The 24,077-nt window shown below is 37.3% G+C and overlaps 1 protein-coding gene across 3 annotated transcripts in view; it reads left to right on the top strand.

Annotated features, from left to right (window-relative positions):
- Positions 1 to 3,380: 3,380 nt before the first annotated feature.
- The window catches only part of PLEKHA5 (pleckstrin homology domain containing A5), a 1,264,477-nt gene continuing 1,243,780 nt past the window's right edge, over positions 3,381 to 24,077 (top strand). For all 3 annotated transcript variants that reach the window (XR_008402942.1, XM_053719122.1, XM_053719123.1), the window contains exons 1-2: positions 3,381 to 3,532; positions 14,820 to 14,896. Coding sequence is in view for 2 of the 3 variants with exons in the window: in XM_053719122.1 (XP_053575097.1) it covers positions 3,441 to 3,532; positions 14,820 to 14,896 (169 nt within the window). In the remaining variant the exon portion in view is untranslated. The remainder of the gene's footprint in view (positions 3,533 to 14,819; positions 14,897 to 24,077) is intronic.

The raw sequence follows: 24,077 nt of genomic DNA, 5'->3' as shown, positions 1-24,077 counted from the left end.
TGTGTCACTAGTAAATGTTACTGTCTCACTGTCAGTAGTAAATGTCACTGTCTCACTGTGTCACTAGTAAATGTTACTGTCTCACTCTGTCAGTAGTAAATGTCACTGTGTCACTAGTAAATGTTACTGTCTCACTGTGTCACTAGTAAATGTTACTGTCTCACTCTGTCAGTAGTAAATGTCACTGTCTCACTAGTAAATGTCACTGTCTCACTGTGTCACTAGTAAATGTCACTGTCTCACTCTGTCACAAGTAAATGTCACTGTCTCACTAGTAAATGTTACTGTCTCACTCTGTCAGTAGTAAATGTCACTGTGTCACTAGTAAATGTCACTGTCTCACTGTGTCACTAGTAAATGTTACTGTCTCACTCTGTCACAAGTAAATGTCACTGTCTCACTAGTAAATGTTACTGTCTCACGCTGTCACAAGTAAATGTCACTGTCTCACTAGTAAATGTCCCTGTGTCACTAGTAAATGTCACTGTCTCACTCTGTCACAAGTAAATGTCACTGTCTCACTAGTAAATGTCCCTGTGTCACTAGTAAATGTCACTGTCTCACTCTGTCACAAGTAAATGTCACTGTCTCACTAGTAAATGTCACTGTCTCACTCTGTCACAAGTAAATGTCACTGTATCACTAGTAGATGTTACTGTCTCACTCTGTCAGTAGTAAATGTCACTGTCTCACTCTGTCACAAGTAAATGTCCCTGTGTCACTAGTAAATGTCACTGTGTCACTAGTAAATGTCACTGTCTCACTCTGTCACAAGTAAATGTCACTGTCTCACTAGTAAATGTCCCTGTGTCACTAGTAAATGTCACTATCTCACTCTGTCCCAACTGTCTCACTAGTAAATATCCCTGTGTCACTAGTAAATGTCACTGTCTCACTCTGTCACAAGTAAATGTCACTGTCTCACTAGTAAATGTCCCTGTGTCACTAGTAAATGTCACTGTCTCACTCTGTCACAAGTAAATGTCACTGTCTCACTAGTAAATGTCCCTGTGTCACTAGTAAATGTCACTATCTCACTCTGTCACAACTGTCTCACTAGTAAATGTCCCTGTGTCACTAGTAAATGCCACTGTCTCACTCTGTCACAAGTAAATGTCACTGTCTCACTAGTAAATGTCCCTGTGTCACTAGTAAATGTCACTGTCTCACTCTTTCACAAGTAAATGTCCCTGTCTCACTAGTAAATGTCCCTGTGTCACTAGTAAATGTCACTATCTCACTCTGTCACAACTGTCTCACTAGTAAATGTCCCTGTTTCACTAGTAAATGTCACTGTCTCACTCTGTCACAAGTAAATGTCACTGTCTCACTAGTAAATGTCCCTGTGTCACTAGTAAATGTCACTGTCTCACTATGTCACAAGTAAATGTCCCTGTGTCACTAGTAAATGTCCCTGTGTCACTAGTAAATGTCACTATCTCACTGTCACAAGTAAATGTCCCTGTGTCACTAGTAAATGTCCCTGTGTCACTAGTAAATGTCACTGTCTCACTATGTCACAAGTAAATGTCCCTGTGTCACTAGTAAATGTCCCTGTGTCACTAGTAAATGTCACTATCTCACTATGTCACAAGTAAATGTCCCTGTGTCACTAGTAAATGTCCCTGTGTCACTAGTAAATGTCACTGTCTCACTATGTCACAAGTAAATGTCCCTGTGTCACTAGTGAATGTCCCTGTGTCACTAGTAAATGTCACTGTCTCACTATGTCACAAGTAAATGTCCCTGTGTCACTAGTGAATGTCCCTGTGTCACTAGTAAATGTCACTGTCTCACTAATAAATGTCCCTGTGTCACTAGTAAATGTCCCTGTGTCACTAGTAAATGTCCCTGTGTCACTATGTCACAAGTAAATGTCCCTGTGTCACTAGTGAATGTCACTGTCTCACTATGTCACAAGTAAATGTCCCTGTGTCACTAGTGAATGTCCCTGTGTCACTAGTAAATGTCACTGTCTCACTAGTAAATGTCCCTGTGTCACTAGTAAATGTCCCTGTGTCAATAGTAAATGTCACTGTCTCACTATGTCACAAGTAAATGTCCCTGTGTCACTAGTAAATGTACCTGTGTCACTAGTAAATGTCACTGTCTCACTAGTAAATGTCCCTGTGTCACTAGTAAATGTCCCTGTGTCACTAGTGAATGTCCCTGTGTCACTAGTAAATGTCACTGTCTCACTAGTAAATGTCACTGTCTCACTAGTAAATGTCCCTGTGTCACTAGTGAATGTCCCTGTGTCACTAGTAAATGTCACTGTCTCACTAGTAAATGTCCCTGTGTCACTAGTAAATGTCCCTGTGTCACTAGTGAATGTCCCTGTGTCACTAGTAAATGTCACTGTCTCACTAGTAAATGTCCCTGTGTCACTAGTAAATGTCCCTGTGTCACTAGTGAATGTCCCTGTGTCACTAGTAAATGTCACTGTCTCACTAGTAAATGTCCCTGTGTCACTAGTAAATGTCCCTGTGTCACTAGTGAATGTCCCTGTGTCACTAGTAAATGTCACTGTCTCACTAGTAAATGTCCCTGTGTCACTAGTAAATGTCACTGTCTCACTGACACTCTGTCACAAGTAAATGTCACTGTCTCACTAGTAAATGTCCCTGTGTCACTAGTAAATGTCACTGTCTCACTATGTCACAAGTAAATGTCCCTGTGTCACTAGTAAATGTCCCTGTGTCACTAGTGAATGTCCCTGTGTCACTAGTAAATGTCACTGTCTCACTAGTAAATGTCCCTGTGTCACTAGTAAATGTCCCTGTGTCACTAGTGAATGTCCCTGTGTCACTAGTAAATGTCACTGTCTCACTAGTAAATGTCCCTGTGTCACTAGTAAATGTCACTGTCTCACTGACACTCTGTCACAAGTAAATGTCACTGTCTCACTAGTAAATGTCCCTGTGTCACTAGTAAATGTCACTGTCTCACTATGTCACAAGTAAATGTCCCTGTGTCACAAGTAAATGTCCCTGTGTCACTAGTAAATGTCCCTGTGTCACTAGTAAATGTCACTGTCTCACTAGTAAATGTCCCTGTGTCACTAGTAAATGTCACTGTCTCACTGACACTCTGTCACAAGTAAATGTCACTGTCTCACTAGTAAATGTCCCTGTGTCACTAGTAAATGTCACTGTCTCACTATGTCACAAGTAAATGTCCCTGTGTCACAAGTAAATGTCCCTGTGTCACTAGTAAATGTCCCTGTGTCACTATGTTACCGTCTCACAGTCAGTTCTTGCTGTCTGACTCTGACAGAGATAGCAGTGCGCGCTCTCGGGAATTGGGCGGGCTTGTATGCACGACGCCGTGTCTGTCCTGTGATTGGTGTGTTTGAGCTGCTCGACCCCGATTACGGTGAAGCCGCAGCAAGGTGCTCGGTGCTCGCTTCCGCCGCGCGTTCCCCGCGGTGACAGACGGATATGGCGGCGGACGGTATCCCGGAGTGGGTCACTGCATTGCCCGGGGCCTGGGGTTACGGTGTGACTCGGGGTGGCCGAGTCTTTTTTATCAAGTAATTATCGCGGGAGCGTGGGGGACACTGACACTCAGAAACATTGTCACTCACCTGAGGGGACGGGGTGGTACTGACACGGGGGCGGGCTGCTCAGGGGTAGTGAGACTTGGTGCATAGACAGAGTGTTTATGTATACACGTTACACACAGTATTTATATGTATATATACACTGTTATATACACAGTATTTATATATATATATATATACACTGTTATATACACAGTATATATACACGTTATACACACAGTATATATACACGTTATACACACAGTATTTATATATATATATATATATACACTGTTATACACACAGTATATATACACGTTACACACAGTATTTATATATATATATATATATACACTGTTATACACACAGTATATATACACGTTACACACAGTATTTATATGTATATATACACTGTTATATACACAGTATTTATATATATATATACACTGTTATATACACAGTATATATACACTATACACACAGTATATATACATGTTACACACAGTATATATACACGTTATACACACAGTATATATACATGTTACACACAGTATATATACACGTTACACACAGTATTTATATATATATATATATATACACTGTTATACACACAGTATATATACACGTTACACACAGTATTTATATATATATATATATATACACTGTTATACACACAGTATATATACACGTTACACACAGTATTTATATGTATATATACACTGTTATATACACAGTATTTATATATATATATACACTGTTATATACACAGTATATATACACTATACACACAGTATATATACATGTTACACACAGTATATATACACGTTATACACACAGTATATATACATGTTACACACAGTATATATACACGTTATACACACAGTATATATACACGTTATACACACAGTATTATATATACACGTTATACACACAGTATATATACACGTTATACACACAGTATTATATATACACGTTATACACACAGTATTATATATACACGTTATACACACAGTATTTATATATATATATATACACTGTTATATACACAGTATATATACACTGTTATATACACAGTATATATACACGTTACACACACAGTATATATTATACACGTTATACACACAGTATTTATATGTATATATACACTGTTATATACACAGTATATATACACTATACACACAGTATATATACACTATACACACAGTATATATACACATTATACACACAGTATATATACACGTTATACACACAGTATATATACACGTTATACACACAGTATATATACACGTTATACACACAGTATTTATATGTATATATACACTGTTATATACACAGTATATATACACTATACACACAGTATATATACATGTTACACACAGTATATATACACGTTATACACACAGTATATATACACGTTATACACACAGTATTATATATACACGTTATACACACAGTATTATATATACACGTTATACACACAGTATTTATATATATATATATACACTGTTATATACACAGTATATATACACTGTTATATACACAGTATATATACACGTTACACACACAGTATATATTATACACGTTATACACACAGTATTTATATGTATATATACACTGTTATATACACAGTATATATACACTATACACACAGTATATATACACTATACACACAGTATATATACACATTATACACACAGTATATATACACATTATACACACAGTATATATACACGTTATACACACAGTATTATATATACACGTTATACACACAGTATTATATATACACGTTATACACACAGTATATATACACGTTATACACACAGTATTATATATACACGTTATACACACAGTATATATACACGTTATACACACAGTATTATATATACACGTTATACACACAGTATTATATATACACGTTATACACACAGTATTTATATATATATATACACTGTTATATACACAGTATATATACACTGTTATATACACAGTATATATACACGTTACACACACAGTATATATTATACACGTTATACACACAGTATTTATATGTATATATACACTGTTATATACACAGTATATATACACTATACACACAGTATATATACACTATACACACAGTATATATACACATTATACACACAGTATATATACACGTTATACACACAGTATTATATATACACGTTATACACACAGTATTATATATACACGTTATACACACAGTATTTATATATATATATACACTGTTATATACACAGTATATATACACGTTATACACACAGTATATATACACGTTATACACACAGTATATATACACGTTATACACACAGTATTATATATACACGTTATACACACAGTATATATACACGTTATACACACAGTATATATACACGTTATACACACAGTATTATATATACACGTTATACACACAGTATTATATATACACGTTATACACACAGTATTATATATACACGTTATACACACACTCTTATATATACACGTTATACACAGTATTTATATATATATACACTGTTATATACACAGTATATATACACGTTACACACAGTATATATACACGTTATACACACAGTATATATACACATTATACACACAGTATATATACACGTTATACACACAGTATATATACACGTTATACACACAGTATTTATATATATATATACACAGTATATATACACGTTATACACACAGTATATATACACGTTATACACACAGTATATATACACGTTATACACACAGTATATATACACATTATACACACACTCTTATATATACACGTTATACACAGTATTTATATATATATACACTGTTATATACACAGTATATATACACGTTACACACAGTATATATACACGTTATACACACAGTATATATACACATTATACACACAGTATATATACACGTTATACACACACAGTATATATACACATTATACACACAGTATATATATACACGTTATACACACAGTATATATACACGTTATACACACAGTATATATACACGTTATACACACAGTATTATATATACACGTTATACACACAGTATATATACACGTTATACACACAGTATATATACACATTATACACACAGTATATATACACATTATACACACAGTATATATACACGTTATACACACAGTATTATATATACACGTTATACACACAGTATATATACACGTTATACACACAGTATATATACACATTATACACACAGTATATATACACGTTATACACACAGTATATATACACGTTATACACACAGTATATATACACGTTATACACACAGTATATATACACGTTATACACACAGTATTATATATACACGTTATACACACAGTATATATACACGTTATACACACAGTATATATACACATTATACACACAGTATATATACACGTTATACACACAGTATATATACACGTTATACACACAGTATATATACACGTTATACACACAGTATATATACACATTATACACACAGTATATATACACATTATACACACAGTATATATACATGTTATACACACAGTATATATACACGTTATACACACAGTATTTATATATATATATACACGTTATACACACAGTATTTATATATATATATATACACGTTATACACACAGTATTTATATATACACGTTATACACACAGTATATATACACGTTATACACACAGTATATATACACGTTATACACACAGTATTATATATACACGTTATACACACAGTATATATACACATTATACACACAGTATTTATATATACACGTTATACACACAGTATATATACACGTTATACACACAGTATATATACACGTTATACACACAGTATATATACACGTTATACACACAGTATATATACACGTTATACACACAGTATATATACACGTTATACACACAGTATTTATATATATATATACACTGTTATATACACAGTATATATACACGTTATACTCACACTCTTATATATACACATTATACACACAGTATTTATATATATATATATATACACTGTTATATACACAGTATTTATTATACACAGTATATATACACGTTATACTCACACTCTTATATATACACGTTATACACACAGTATATATACACGTTATACACACACAGTATATATACACGTTATACACACAGTATTTATATATATATATATACACTGTTATACACACAGTATATATACACGTTATACACACAGTATATATACACGTTATACACACAGTATATATACACGTTACACACACACAGTATATATACACGTTATACACACAGTATTTATATATATATATACACTGTTATATACACAGTATATATACACGTTATACTCACACTCTTATATATACACGTTATACACACAGTATATATACACGTTATACACACACAGTATATATACACGTTATACACACACAGTATATATACACGTTATACTCACACTCTTATATATACACGTTATACACACAGTATATATTATACACAGTATATATACACGTTATACACACAGTATTTATATATACACGTTACACACACACAGTATATATACACATTATACACACACAGTATATATACACATTATACACACAGTATTTATATATATATACACTGTTATATACACAGTATATATTATACACGTTATACTCACACTCTTATATATACACGTTATACACACAGTAGTATATATACACGTTATACACACACAGTATATATACACGTTACACACACAGTATATATATACACGTTATACACACAGTATTTATATTATACACAGTATATATACACGTTATACTCACACTCTTATATATACACATTATACACACAGTATATATACACGTTATACACACAGTATATATTATACACAGTATATATACACGTTATACACACAGTATATATACACGTTATACACACAGTATATATACACATTATACACACAGTATTTATATATATATATACACTGTTGTATACACAGTATATATTATACACGTTATACTCACACTCTTATATATACACGTTATACACACAGTAGTATATATACACGTTATACACACACAGTATATATACACGTTACACACACAGTATATATATACACGTTATACACACAGTATTTATATTATACACAGTATATATACACGTTATACTCACACTCTTATATATACACATTATACACACAGTATATATACACATTATACACACAGTATATATTATACACAGTATATATACACGTTATACTCACACTCTTATATATACACATTATACACACAGTAGTATATATACACGTTATACACACACAGTATATATACACGTTACACACACAGTATTTATATATATATATACACTGTTATATACACAGTATATATACACGTTATACTCACAGTATATATACACGTTACACACACAGTATATATTATACACAGTATATATACACGTTATACACACACAGTATATATACACGTTACACACACAGTATTTATATATATATATACACTGTTATATACACAGTATATATACACGTTATACTCACAGTATATATACACGTTACACACACAGTATATATTATACACAGTATATATACACGTTACACACACAGTATATATACACGTTATACACACAGTATTTATATATATACATTATACACACAGTAGTATATATACACGTTACACACACAGTATTTATATATACACGTTATACACACAGTATTTATATATACACGTTATACACACACAGTATATATACACGTTATACACACACAGTATATATACACGTTATACACACACAGTATATATACACGTTATACACACACAGTATATATACACGTTATACACACACAGTATATATACACGTTATACACACACAGTATATATACACGTTATACACACAGTATATATACACGTTACACACAGTAGTATATATACACGTTATACACACAGTATATATACACGTTACACACACAGTATTTATTATACACAGTATATATATATACACGTTATACACACAGTATATATACACGTTATACACACAGTATATATACACGTTATACACACAGTATTTATATATATATATACACTGTTATATACACAGTATATATACACGTTATACACACAGTATATATACACGTTATACACACAGTATATATACACGTTATACACACAGTATTTATATATATATATACACTGTTATATACACAGTATATATACACGTTATACACACAGTATATATACACGTTATACACACAGTATATATACACGTTATACACACAGTATTTATATATACACGTTATACACACAGTATTTATATATACACGTTACACACACACAGTATATATACACGTTATACACACAGTATATATACACGTTATACACACAGTATATATACATGTTATACACACAGTATATATACACATTATACACACAGTAGTATATATACACGTTATACACACAGTATATATACACGTTACACACAGTATATATACACGTTATACACACAGTATTTATATATATATATATATACACTGTTATATACACAGTATATATACACGTTATACTCACACTCTTATATATACACATTATACACACAGTAGTATATATACACGTTACACACACAGTATTTATATATACACGTTACACACACACAGTATATATACACGTTATACACACAGTATTTATATATACACGTTATACACACAGTATTTATATATACACGTTACACACACACAGTATATATACACGTTACACACACAGTATATATATACACGTTATACACACAGTATATATACACGTTATACACACAGTATATATATACACGTTACACACACAGTATATATACACGTTATACACACAGTATATATACACGTTATACACACAGTATATATACACATTATACACACAGTAGTATATATACACGTTATACACACAGTATATATACACGTTATACACACAGTATTATATATACACGTTATACACACAGTATTATATATACACGTTATACACACAGTATTATATATACACGTTATACACACAGTATTATATATACACGTTATACACACAGTATTATATATACACGTTATACACACAGTATATATACACGTTATACACACAGTATATATACACGTTATACACACAGTATTTATATATATATATATACACTGTTATATACACAGTATATATACACGTTATACACACAGTATATATACACGTTATACACACAGTATATATACACGTTATACACACAGTATTATATATACACGTTATACACACAGTATTATATATACACGTTATACACACAGTATTATATATACACGTTATACACACAGTATTTATATATATACACGTTACACACACAGTATTATATATACACGTTATACACACAGTATTATATATACACGTTATACACACAGTATTATATATACACGTTATACACACAGTATTATATATACACGTTATACACACAGTATTATATATACACGTTATACACACAGTATTTATATATATACACGTTATACACACAGTATTTATATATATACACGTTACACACACAGTATTATATATATATATATATATATATATATATATATATATATATATATAGACTGTTATATACACAGTATATATACACGTAATACACACACAGTATATATACACGTAATACACACACAGTATATATACACGTTATACACACAGTATATATACACGTTATACACACAGTATTTATATATATACACGTTATACACACAGTATATATACACGTTATACACACACAGTATATATACACGTTATACACACAGTATATATACACGTTATACACACAGTATATATTATACACAGTATTTATTATACACAGTATATATACACGTTATACACACAGTATATATACACGTTATACACACAGTATTTATATATATACACGTTATACACACAGTATATATACACGTTATACACACACAGTATATATACACGTTATACACACACAGTATATATACACGTTATACACACAGTATATATACACGTTATACACACAGTATATATTATACACAGTATTTATTATACACAGTATATATACACGTTATACTCACAGTATATATACATGTAATACACACACAGTATATATATATACACGTTATACACACAGTAGTATATATACACGTTATACACACACAGTATATATGCACGTTATACACACAGTATATATACACGTTACACACACAGTAGTATATATATACACGTTATACACACAGTATATATACACGTTACACACACAGTAGTATATATATACACGTTATACACACAGTATATATACACGTTATACACACAGTATATATACACGTTATACACACAGTATATATACACGTTATACATATACTCACACTCTTATATATACACGTTATACACACAGTATATATACACGTTACACACACAGTAGTATATATATATACACGTTATACACACAGTATATATACACGTTACACACACAGTAGTATATATATACACGTTATACACACAGTATATATACACGTTATACACACAGTATATATACACGTTATACACACAGTATATATACACGTTACACACACAGTAGTATATATATACACGTTATATACACGTTACACACACAGTAGTATATATATACACGTTATACACACAGTATATATACACATTACACACACAGTAGTATATATATACACCCCGAGTGACACACAGTATTATATATATAGACTGTTATATACACAGTATATATACACGTTATACACACAGTAGTATATATATAGACTGTTATATACACAGTATATACACGTTATACACACTTATATACACACAGTATTTATATATACATGTTATACACAGTATTATATATACACTGTTATATACACAGTATATATACACGTTACACACACACAGTATTATATATATATATATAGACTGTTATATACACAGTATATATACACGTTATACACACATATACTCACACTCTTATATACACTGTTATATACACAGTATTTATATATATATATATATATATATATGTTATACACACACTGTTATATACACACACTTATATATACATGTTATACACACACTGCTATACACACACACTTATATATACATGTTATACACACACAGTATTATATATACACTGTTATATACACAGTATTTATATATACACGTTACACACACACAGTATTATATATACACGTTACACACACACAGTATTATATATACACGTTACACACACACACACAGTATTATATATACACTGTTATATACACAGTATTTATATATACACGTTACACACACACAGTATTATATATACACTGTTATATACACAGTATTTATGTATACACGTTACACACACACAGTATTATATATATATATATATATATATATATATAGACTGTTATATACACAGTATATATACACGTTATACACACATATACTCACACTCTCATATACACTTATATACACACAACATTATATATACACTGTTATATACACAGTATTTATATATATATATATGTTATACACACACTGTTATACACACACTTATATACATACTCACACTTTTATACACACACCGTTTATATATATATATATATATATATATATATATATATATATATATATATATATAATGTATACACGTTATATACACTCTCACACTTATATACACACAGTATTATATACACACACTGTTATGTACACAGTATTATATACACATACTCACTGTTATATACACACATTTATATACACAATTTTATATATACACATGTTGTTATACACACTTATATACATACACTTATATACGCACAGTATTTATATTTACACATGTTATATACACACACTGTTATAAACATACTCACACTTATATACACACAGTATTTATATATACACACACTGTCACACACTTTATATATAAACACACTGTTATAGACACACTGTGAAGGACATTATGCATACACACACACACACACACGTTATATGTACACCTGTCATATACAGCTGTTACACATATATTTATACACACATTGTGGTAGTGCTGGGTAGACGCACACATAGATACAGACACTAATATATACACACACACAGTGTATGGTAGTGCTGGGTACACACACTGTCACACACAAGTTATAGATACACCCACTGTCATACACGTTATATGTACACACACCGTCATACACATAATATGTACGCACTGATATATATATATATATATATATAGATAGATATATATATCTTTCACATGTTATATACACACATACTGATGTGTATCTCTCTCTCTCTCTCTCTCTCTCTCTCTCTCTATCTATATATATATATATATATATATATATATATATATATATATATATATATATATATATATATATATATATATATATTCTATACGTCCTGGGACCACAAAACATTGCATTGATACAATAGGGTACAATAAAATACAAAAACAATAATACACAATATATGCAAAATGTAACATAGAACAGGTAAGAAATATTTAATCAACCATGACAGGTGCATTCTGTTTTGAGATATGTAGAGAGGGATCTCTTAAAGGATTCTAGGCTTGGGGAAGTTTTTAAAGTGTGAGGGAGGTCGTTCCATAATTGTGGTGCTCTGTAGGAAAAGGAGGATCGAGCTGCTTTCTTTTTGTATTGAGGCACGCTAAATAATGTGCTGGTAAAATATATATATATATAAATAAATAAACAGAACGCACTCCAGACGTATAGTGGCAGCAAAAGCTTGTAAATGGTAAACCGAAGAAAGTATACTCCACTGGGAATCTTTTTTTTTTCACTTTGTCAATGTATTCGGACCAACAGGTCCGTCCCCTTAAACACTTATTTGTCAGAGGACGGACGTTCACAATAAAATGACAAGATTTGAAAACAAAGATTCCCAGTGGAGTGCACTTTCTTCGGTTATGTGTATATGTATGCGTGTGTGTGTATATATATATATATATATATATATATATATATATATATATATATGCGCGCACTGTCACACACGTTATATGTACACACATTTATTTTATACATATATATATATATATATATATATATATATATATATATATATATACACACACACACACACACTGTTACACGTTATATATACAGACACAATCTATCCAGATTACGTATACATGTGCAGCCTATCCTGTATTGCGACAAATGCACCCCTATACACATCCCAGCAGTATATACACAAGCACACACACACATTTATATATATATACAGATGCACACCCTTATGCCCCCTTTTTTGTCCTTTCAGTGAAGAAGCAAAAAGCACCACCTGGTTGCACCCGGTCACTGGGGAGGCTGTGCTTACTGGACACAGGAAGACTCCAGGTGAGTCGTAAAGCAGCATCATGTGTTTGAGACAGGTTTGGGTGTATGTGATAGTGCTGTACCTGTAGGTAGTGAGCCTGGTATATCTGTGCCCTGAGACAGGTATATGTGTGATAGCACTGGGCTTTCAAAGTGAGAGGCCAAGTGTGCACTAATGCACAGTAATATTTGTGTGTGACAGTGCCCTCTGGCTGTGCGATTGTGTGTGACGGTGCCCTCTGGCTGTGCGAGTGTGTGTGTGTGACAGTGCCCTCTGGCTGTGCGAGTGTGTGTGTGTGTGACAGTGCCCTCTGGCTGTGCGAGTGTGTGTGTGTGTGTGACAGTGCCCTCTGGCTGTGCGAGTGTGTGTGTGTGTGACAGTGCCCTCTGGCTGTGCGAGTGTGTGTGTGTGACAGTGCCCTCTGGCTGTGCGAGTGTGTGTGACAGTGCCCTCTGGCTGTGCGAGTGTGTGTGTGTGACAGTGCCCTCTGGCTGTGCGAGTGTGTGTGTATGACAGTGCCCTCTGGCTGTGCGAGTGTGTGTGTGACAGTGCCCTCTGGCGCTGCGAGTGTGTGTGACAGTGCCCTCTGGCTGTGCGAGTGTGTGTGTGACAGTGCCCTCTGGCTGTGCGATTGTGTGTGTGACAGTGCCCTCTGGCTGTGCGAGTGTGTGTGTGTGACAGTGCCCTCTGGCTGTGCGAGTGTGTGTGTGTGTGACAGCGCCCTCTGGCTGTGCGATTGTGTGTGCGTGACAGCGCCCTCTGGCTGTATGATTGTGTGTGTGACAGTGCCCTCTGGCTGTGTGATTGTGTGTGTGTGACAGAGCCCTCTGGCTGTGGGATTGTGTGTGTGTGACGGTGCCCTCTGGCTGTGGGATTGTGTGTGTGTGACGGTGCCCTCTGGCTGTGGGATTGTGTGTGTGTGACGGTGCCCTCTGGCTGTGGGATTGTGTGTGTGTGACAGTGCCCTCTGGCTGTGGGATTGTGTGTGTGTGACAGTGCCCTCTGGCTGTGGGATTGTGTGTGACAGTGCCCTCTGGCTGTGGGATTGTGTGTGTGTGACAGTGCCCTCTGGCTGTGGGATTGTGTGTGTGTGACAGTGCCCTCTGGCTGTGGGATTGTGTGTGTGTGACAGTGCCCTCTGGCTGTGGGATTGTGTGTGACAGTGCCCTCTGGCTGTGGGATTGTGTGTGACAGTGCCCTCTGGCTGTGGGATTGTGTGTGTGTGACAGTGCCCTCTGGCTGTGGGATTGTGTGTGACAGTGCCCTCTGGCTGTGGGATTGTGTGTGTGTGACAGTGCCCTCTGGCTGTGGGATTGTGTGTGTGTGACAGTGCCCTCTGGCTGTGGGATTGTGTGTGTGTGACAGTGCCCTCTGGCTGTGGGATTGTGTGTGACACAGTGCCCTCTGGCTGTGGGATTGTGTGTGTGTGTGACAGTGCCCTCTAGCTGTGGGATTGTGTGTGTGTGACAGTGCCCTCTGGCTGTGGGATTGTGTGTGACACAGTGCCCTCTGGCTGTGGGATTGTGTGTGTGTGACAGTGCCCTCTGGCTGTGGGATTGTGTGTGACACAGTGCCCTCTGGCTGTGGGATTGTGTGTGTGTGACAGTGCCCTCTGGCTGTATGATTGTGTGTGTGTGTGTGACAGTGCCCTCTGGCTGTGGGATTGTGTGTGTGTGACAGTGCCCTCTAGCTGTGGGATTGTGTGTGTGTGACAGTGCCCTCTGGCTGTGGGATTGTGTGTGTGTGACAGTGCCCTCTGGCTGTGGGATTGTGTGTGTGTGACAGTGCCCTCTGGCTGTGGGATTGTGTGTGTGTGACAGTGCCCTCTAGCTGTGGGATTGTGTGTGTGTGACAGTGCCCTCTAGCTGTGCTGGAGTCTGCAGTAATTCAGTCCTAGTCTTCTGACTTTTCCCATCACCTTCTATCCCCTGGGCTTTTGTACAAGTTCCTGTCTTGCACTGGTTGCTGGATGCATTTTGTTAAAGTACATTCATACCCTTTGCTGTTTAAGTTTCCACACTAGTGTGATATATTGCTGATTCCTCTCCATGCGTTCCTGTAAATATTAGCTGCTTTCCACAGATCACCCGGTTTGTAATGTGCACAGTTTTTTAACCCCTTCATTGGCATCACATTGTATAGCAGTCCTTTCATGCAACCAAGGGGTTAAATGATCTCAGGAGACACAGAGGTAACATATATATGTGCCCCAGCGGGCAGTATATTCACACTTTTATTATTCCTGCCCTGTTGGTAGGAGATAAATAAGATAATTTGCCTGTTGACTTTTGCCAACTTGAAAATCCGTGGGAACTGTCTACAGCTTTACAAATCGTGTTTTTTTTTTTTTTAATATCGTACTTGCTCATCAAAATTGGCCTGTGTTTTCCCCTAATAATTCTTTGTTTATTTATGGCCCAGATGGGACTAATGGATGATTATTTACTTTTGGTAGCATTTGTGTTTATCACTGTTATATTTGGCTAAATAATATTAAATATTGTACTTACCAGGGCAGTGAAACTAAAAATAGTTCCTCTTTATGTTAATTACCCACCCCCTGTATTATTTTCTATCGGTCCGTTATGGAATCACAGTCTATGCATAAAAAATACATAAATAGCGAATAAATCTCAGGTGCTGCTCTAATTATTTGAGAAGCTTAACTTATAGTAAATATTTGTAAATAAGTAATGGAAAAGCCAGTATACAAATTTTCTCACTTTTTTCCGAACTATGCGTTCCATGCCCTGTTTTTTTCGTGATTGTGGGGTGTAAAAGAAAATTGCTATGATTTTTTTTTTTCTGTGAGCAAACTTCTGTACAGGTAGCAGCTGTAATTGTACCGCATCAAAGTGTTGTACAGGTAGCAACTGTAATTGTACCGCAGCAAAGTGTTGTACAGCTAGCAACCTGTACAGAAGTTTGCTCACAGAAAAAAAAAATCATAGTGCAGCAAATGTACCGCAGCAAAGTGTTGTACAGGTAGCAGCTGTAATTGTACCGCAGCAAAGTGTTGTACAGGTAGCAGCTGTAATTGTACCGCAGCAAAGTGTTGTACAGGTAGCAACTGTAATTGTACCGCAGCAAAGTGTTGTACAGCTAGCAACCTGTACAGAAGTTTGCTCACAGAAAAAAAAATCATAGTGCAGCAAATGTAGCGCAGCAAAGTGTTGTACAGGTAGCAGCTGTAATTGTACCGCAGCAAAGTGTTGTACAGGTAGCAGCTGTAATTGTACCGCAGCAAAGTGTTGTACAGGTAGCAACTGTAATTGTACCGCAGCAAAGTGTTGTGCAGCTAGCAACCTGTACAGAAGTTTGCTCACAGAAAAAAAAATCATAGCGCAGCAAATGTAGCACAGCAAAGTGTTGTACAGGTAGCAGCTGTAATTGTACCGCAGCAAAGTGTTGTACAGGTAGCAACTGTAATTGTACCGCAGCAAAGTGTTGTACAGCTAGCAACCTGTACAGAAGTTTGCTCACAGAAAAAAAAATCATAGCGCAGCAAAGTGTTGTACAGGTAGCAGCTGTAATTGTACCGCAGCAAAGTGTTGTACAGGTAGCAGCTGTAATTGTACCGCAGCAAAGTGTTGTACAGGTAGCAACTGTAATTGTACCGCAGCAAAGTGTTGTACAGCTAGCAACCTGTACAGAAGTTTGCTCACAGAAAAAAAAATCATAGCGCAGCAAATGTAGCGCAGCAAAGTGTTGTACAGGTAGCAGCTGTAATTGTACCGCAGCAAAGTGTTGTACAGGTAGCAGCTGTAATTGTACCGCAGCAAAGTGTTGTACAGGTAGCAACTGTAATTGTACCGCAGCAAAGTGTTGTACAGGTAGCATCTGTAATTGTACCGCCGCAAAGTGTTGTACAGGTGGCAGCTGTATTTGTACTGCAGCAAAGTGTTGTACAGGTGACAGCTGTAATTGTACCGCAGCAAAGTGTTGTACAGGTGGCAGCTGTAATTGTACCGCAGCAAAGTGTTGTACAGGTGGCAGCTGTAATTGTACCGCAGCAAAGTGTTGTACAGGTGGCAGCTGTAATTGTACCGCAGCAAAGTGTTGTACAGGTGGCAGCTGTAATTGTACCGCAGCAAAGTGTTGTACAGGTGGCAGCTGTAATTGTACCGCAGCAAAGTGTTGTACAGGTGGCAGCTGTAATTGTACCGCAGCAAAGTGTTGTACAGGTGGCAGCTGTAATTGTACCGCAGCAAAGTGTTGTACAGGTGGCAGCTGTAATTGTACCGCAGCAAAGTGTTGTACAGGTAGCAACTGTAATTGTACCGCAGCAAAGTGTTGTACAGGTAGCAGCTGTATTTGTACCGCAGCAAAGTGTTGTACAGGTAGCAGCTGTATTTGTACTGCAGCAAAGTGTTGTACAGGTAGCAGCTGTAATTGTACCGCAGCAAAGTGTTGTACAGGTAGACGCTATATTTGTACCTCAGCAAAGTGTTGTACAGGTAGCAGCTGTAATTGTACCGCAGCAAAGTGTTGTACAGGTAGACGCTGTAATTGTACCGCAGCAAAGTGTTGTACAGGTAGACGCTGTAAATGTACCGCAGCAAAGTGTTGTACAGGTAGACGCTGTAATTGTACCGCAGCAAAGTGTTGTACAGGTAGATGCTGTAATTGTACCGCAGCAAAGTGTTGTACAGGTAGACGCTGTAATTGTACCGCAGCAAAGTGTTGTACAGGTAGACGCTGTAATTGTACCGCAGCAAAGTGTTGTACAGGTAGACGCTGTAATTGTACCACAGCAAAGTGTTGTACAGGTAGACGCTGTAATTGTACCGCAGCAAAGTGTTGTACAGGTAGACGCTGTAATTGTACCGCAGCAAAGTGTTGTACAGGTAGACGCTGTAATTGTACCGCAGCAAAGTGTTGTACAGGTAGCAGCTGTAATTGTACCGCAGCAAAGTGTTGTACAGGTAGCAGCTGTAATTGTACCGCAGCAAAGTGTTGTACAGGTAGCAGCTGTAATTGTACCGCAGCAAAGTGTTGTACAGGTAGCAGCTGTAATTGTACCGCAGCAAAGTGTTGTACAGGTAGCAGCTGTAATTGTACCGCAGCAAAGTGTTGTACAGGTAGCAGCTGTAATTGTACCGCAGCAAAGTGTTGTACAGGTAGCAGCTGTAATTGTACCGCAGCATACAGGTGGCAGCTGTAATTGTACCGCAGCATACAGGTGGCAGCTGTAATTGTACCGCAGCATACAGGTGGCAGCTGTAATTGTACCGCAGCAAAGTATTGTACAGGTGGCAGCTTTAATTGTACTGCAGCAAAGTGTTGTACAGGTGGCAGCTTTAATTGTACTGCAGCAAAGTGTTGTACAGGTGGCAGCTGTAATTGTGCTGTACAAGTAGCAATTAGACAGCGGCTGTAGTTGCGCTATGGGAATGTGCTGTACAGGTAGCATTTAGACAGCGGCTGTAGTTGCGCTATGGGAATGTGCTGTACAGGTAGCATTTAAACAGCGGCTGTTCTTGCGATATGGGAATGTGCTGTACAGGTAGCATTTAGACAGCGGCTGTAGTTGCGCTATGGGAATGTGCTGTACAGGTAGCATTTAAACAGCGGCTGTTCTTGCGATATGGGAATGTGCTGTACAGGTAGCATTTAGACAGCGGCTGTAGTTGCGCTATGGGAATGTGCTGTACAGGTAGCATTTAGACAGCGGCTGTAGTTGCGCTATGGGAATGTGCTGTACAGGTAGCATTTAGACAGCGGCTGTAGTTGCGCTATGGGAATGCGCTTTACAGGTAGCATTTAGACAGCGGCTGTAGTTTTGCTATGGGAATGTGTTTTACAGGTAGCATTTAGACAGCGGCTGTAGTTGTGCTATTGGAATGTGCTGTACAGGTAGCATTTAGACAGCGGCTGTAGTTGCGCTATGGGAATGTGCTGTAGCATTTAGACAGCGGCTGTAGTTGCGCTATGGGAATGTGCTGTACAGGTAGCATTTAGACAGCGGCTGTAGTTGCGCTATGGGAATGCGTTTTACAGGTAGCATTTAGACAGCGGCTGTAGTTGTGCTATTGGAATGTGCTGTACAGGTAGCATTTAGACAGCGGCTGTAGTTGCGCTATGGGAATGTGCTGTACAGGTAGCATTTAGACAGCGGCTGTAGTTGCGCTATGGGAATGTGCTGTAGCATTTAGACAGCGGCTGTAGTTGCGCTATGGGAATGTGCTGTAGCATTTAGACAGCGGCTGTAGTTGCGCTATGGGAATGTGCTGTACAGGTAGCATTTAGACAGTTGCTATAGTTGCGCTATGGGAATGTGCTGTACAGGTAGCATTTAGACAGCGGCTGTAGTTGCCCTATGGGAATGTGCTGTAGCATTTAGACAGCGGCTGTAGTTGCGCTATGGGAATGTGCTATAGCATTTAGACAGCGGCTGTAGTTCTGCTATGGGATTGTGCTGTACAGGTAGCATTTAGACAGCGGCTGTAGTTGCGCTATGGGAATGTGCTGTAGCATTTAGACAGCGGCTGTAGTTGCGCTATGGGAATGTGCTGTACAGGTAGCGTTTAGACAGCGGCTGTAGTTGCGCTATGGGAATGCGTTTTACAGGTAACATTTAGACAGCGGCTGTAGTTGTGCTATTGGAATGTGCTGTACAGGTAGCATTTAGACAGCGGCTGTAGTTGTGCTATTGGAATGTGCTGTACAGGTAGCATTTAGACAGCGGCTGTAGTTGCGCTATGGGAATGTGCTGTAGCATTTAGACAGCGGCTGTAGTTGCGCTATGGGAATGTGCTGTAGCATTTAGACAGCGGCTGTAGTTGCGCTATGGGAATGTGCTGTACAGGTAGCATTTAGACAGTTGCTATAGTTGCGCTATGGGAATGTGCTGTACAGGTAGCATTTAGACAGCGGCTGTAGTTACGCTATGGGAATGTGCTGTACAGGTAGCATTTAGACAGCGGCTGTAGTTGCGCTATGGGAATGTGCTGTACAGGTAGCATTTAGACAGCGGCTGTAGTTGCGCTATGGGAATGCGTTTTACAGGTAACATTTAGACAGCGGCTGTAGTTGTGCTATTGGAATGTGCTGTACAGGTAGCATTTAGACAGCGGCTGTAGTTGTGCTATTGGAATGTGCTGTACAGGTAGCATTTAGACAGCGGCTGTAGTTGCGCTATGGGAATGTGCTGTAGCATTTAGACAGCGGCTGTAGTTGCGCTATGGGAATGTGCTGTAGCATTTAGACAGCGGCTGTAGTTGCGCTATGGGAATGTGCTGTACAGGTAGCATTTAGACAGTTGCTATAGTTGCGCTATGGGAATGTGCTGTACAGGTAGCATTTAGACAGCGGCTGTAGTTACGCTATGGGAATGTGCTGTACAGGTAGCATTTAGACAGCGGCTGTAGTTGCGCTATGGGAATGTGCTGTACAGGTAGCATTTAGACAGCGGCTGTAGTTGCGCTATGGGAATGTGCTGTACAGGTAGCATTTAGACAGCGGCTGTAGTTGCGCTATGGGAATGTGCTGTACAGGTAGCATTTAGACAGCGGCTGTAGTTGCACTATGGGAATGCGCTTTACAGGTAGCATTTAGACAGCGGCTGTAGTTTTGCTATGGGAATGTGTTTTACAGGTAGCATTTAGACAGCGGCTGTAGTTGTGCTATTGGAATGTGCTGTACAGGTAGCATTTAGACAGCGGCTGTAGTTGCGCTATGGGAATGTGCTGTAGCATTTAGACAGCGGCTGTAGTTGCGCTATGGGAATGTGCTGTACAGGTAGCATTTAGACAGTTGCTATAGTTGCGCTATGGGAATGTGCTGTACAGGTAGCATTTAGACAGCGGCTGTAGTTGCCCTATGGGAATGTGCTGTAGCATTTAGACAGCGGCTGTAGTTGCGCTATGGGAATGTGCTATAGCATTTAGACAGCGGCTGTAGTTCTGCTATGGGAATGTGCTGTACAGGTAGCATTTAGACAGCGGCTGTAGTTGCGCTATGGGAATGTGCTGTAGCATTTAGACAGCGGCTGTAGTTGCGCTATGGGAATGTGCTGTACAGGTAGCGTTTAGACAGCGGCTATAGTTGCGCTATGGGAATGCGTTTTACAGGTAGCATTTAGACAGCGGCTGTAGTTGTGCTATTGGAATGTGCTGTACAGGTAGCATTTAGACAGCGGCTGTAGTTGCGCTATGGGAATGTGCTGTAGCATTTAGACAGCGGCTGTAGTTGCGCTATGGGAATGTGCTGTAGCATTTAGACAGCGGCTGTAGTTGCGCTATGGGAATGTGCTGTACAGGTAGCATTTAGACAGTTGCTATAGTTGCGCTATGGGAATGTGCTGTACAGGTAGCATTTAGACAGCGGCTGTAGTTGCCCTATGGGAATGTGCTGTAGCATTTAGACAGCGGCTGTAGTTGCGCTATGGGAATGTTCTATAGCATTTAGACAGCGGCTGTAGTTCTGCTATGGGAATGTGCTGTACAGGTAGCATTTAGACAGCGGCTGTAGTTGCGCTATGGGAATGTGCTGTAGCATTTAGACAGCGGCTGTAGTTGCGCTATGGGAATGTGCTGTACAGGTAGCATTTAGACAGCGGCTGTAGTTGCGCTATGGGAATGTGCTGTACAGGTAGCATTTAGACAGCGGCTGTAGTTGCGCTATGGGAATGTGCTGTAGCATTTAGACAGCGGCTGTAATTGCGCTATGGGAATGTGCTGTACAGGTAGCATTTAGACAGCGGCTGTAGTTGCCCTATGGGAATGTGCTGTACAGGTAGCATTTAGACAGCGGCTGTAGCATTTTATCATTTTCTTTTTACATCTATGTCCCTTTAAGGGCTATTATAAATTTTGTTATTCACTGGGGGGAGGGATTATGGGTTCTTTGAGTTGTTTTTGGGATATTGAGGTTTGAGCATTTCAAGGGAGCAGTTTTGCCGTCTTCGACTTTCTTAAAAACGATTGAAAACTAAAAAGTATTTCAGTGCTGAATTAATCTGGAGTTCTGTATTTGCATTAATAATTATTTATACAATTGCAGTTGACAAGTAAAGTCCTATTAATTACACAAAGGGGAGTCTCTGTTAGAATGTAGCCTCGCCCCCAGTGTACAGATTGACACATGGGAGGTGCTGACTGAAGCTGCAGTTAGTGCGTTATTTTATTGCTGTTCTCATCCACTCACATTTTGTATACGTTGTGCTTGTATTGTCATAGAAGCTGAAAGCTCCGTTATTTT

Source organism: Bombina bombina, chromosome 6 (genome assembly GCF_027579735.1).
Source record: "Bombina bombina isolate aBomBom1 chromosome 6, aBomBom1.pri, whole genome shotgun sequence".
NCBI lineage: Eukaryota > Metazoa > Chordata > Amphibia > Anura > Bombinatoridae > Bombina > Bombina bombina.
The sequence above is the reverse complement of the archived record's forward strand: the minus strand, read 5'-3'. Positions and strand labels throughout refer to the sequence as shown.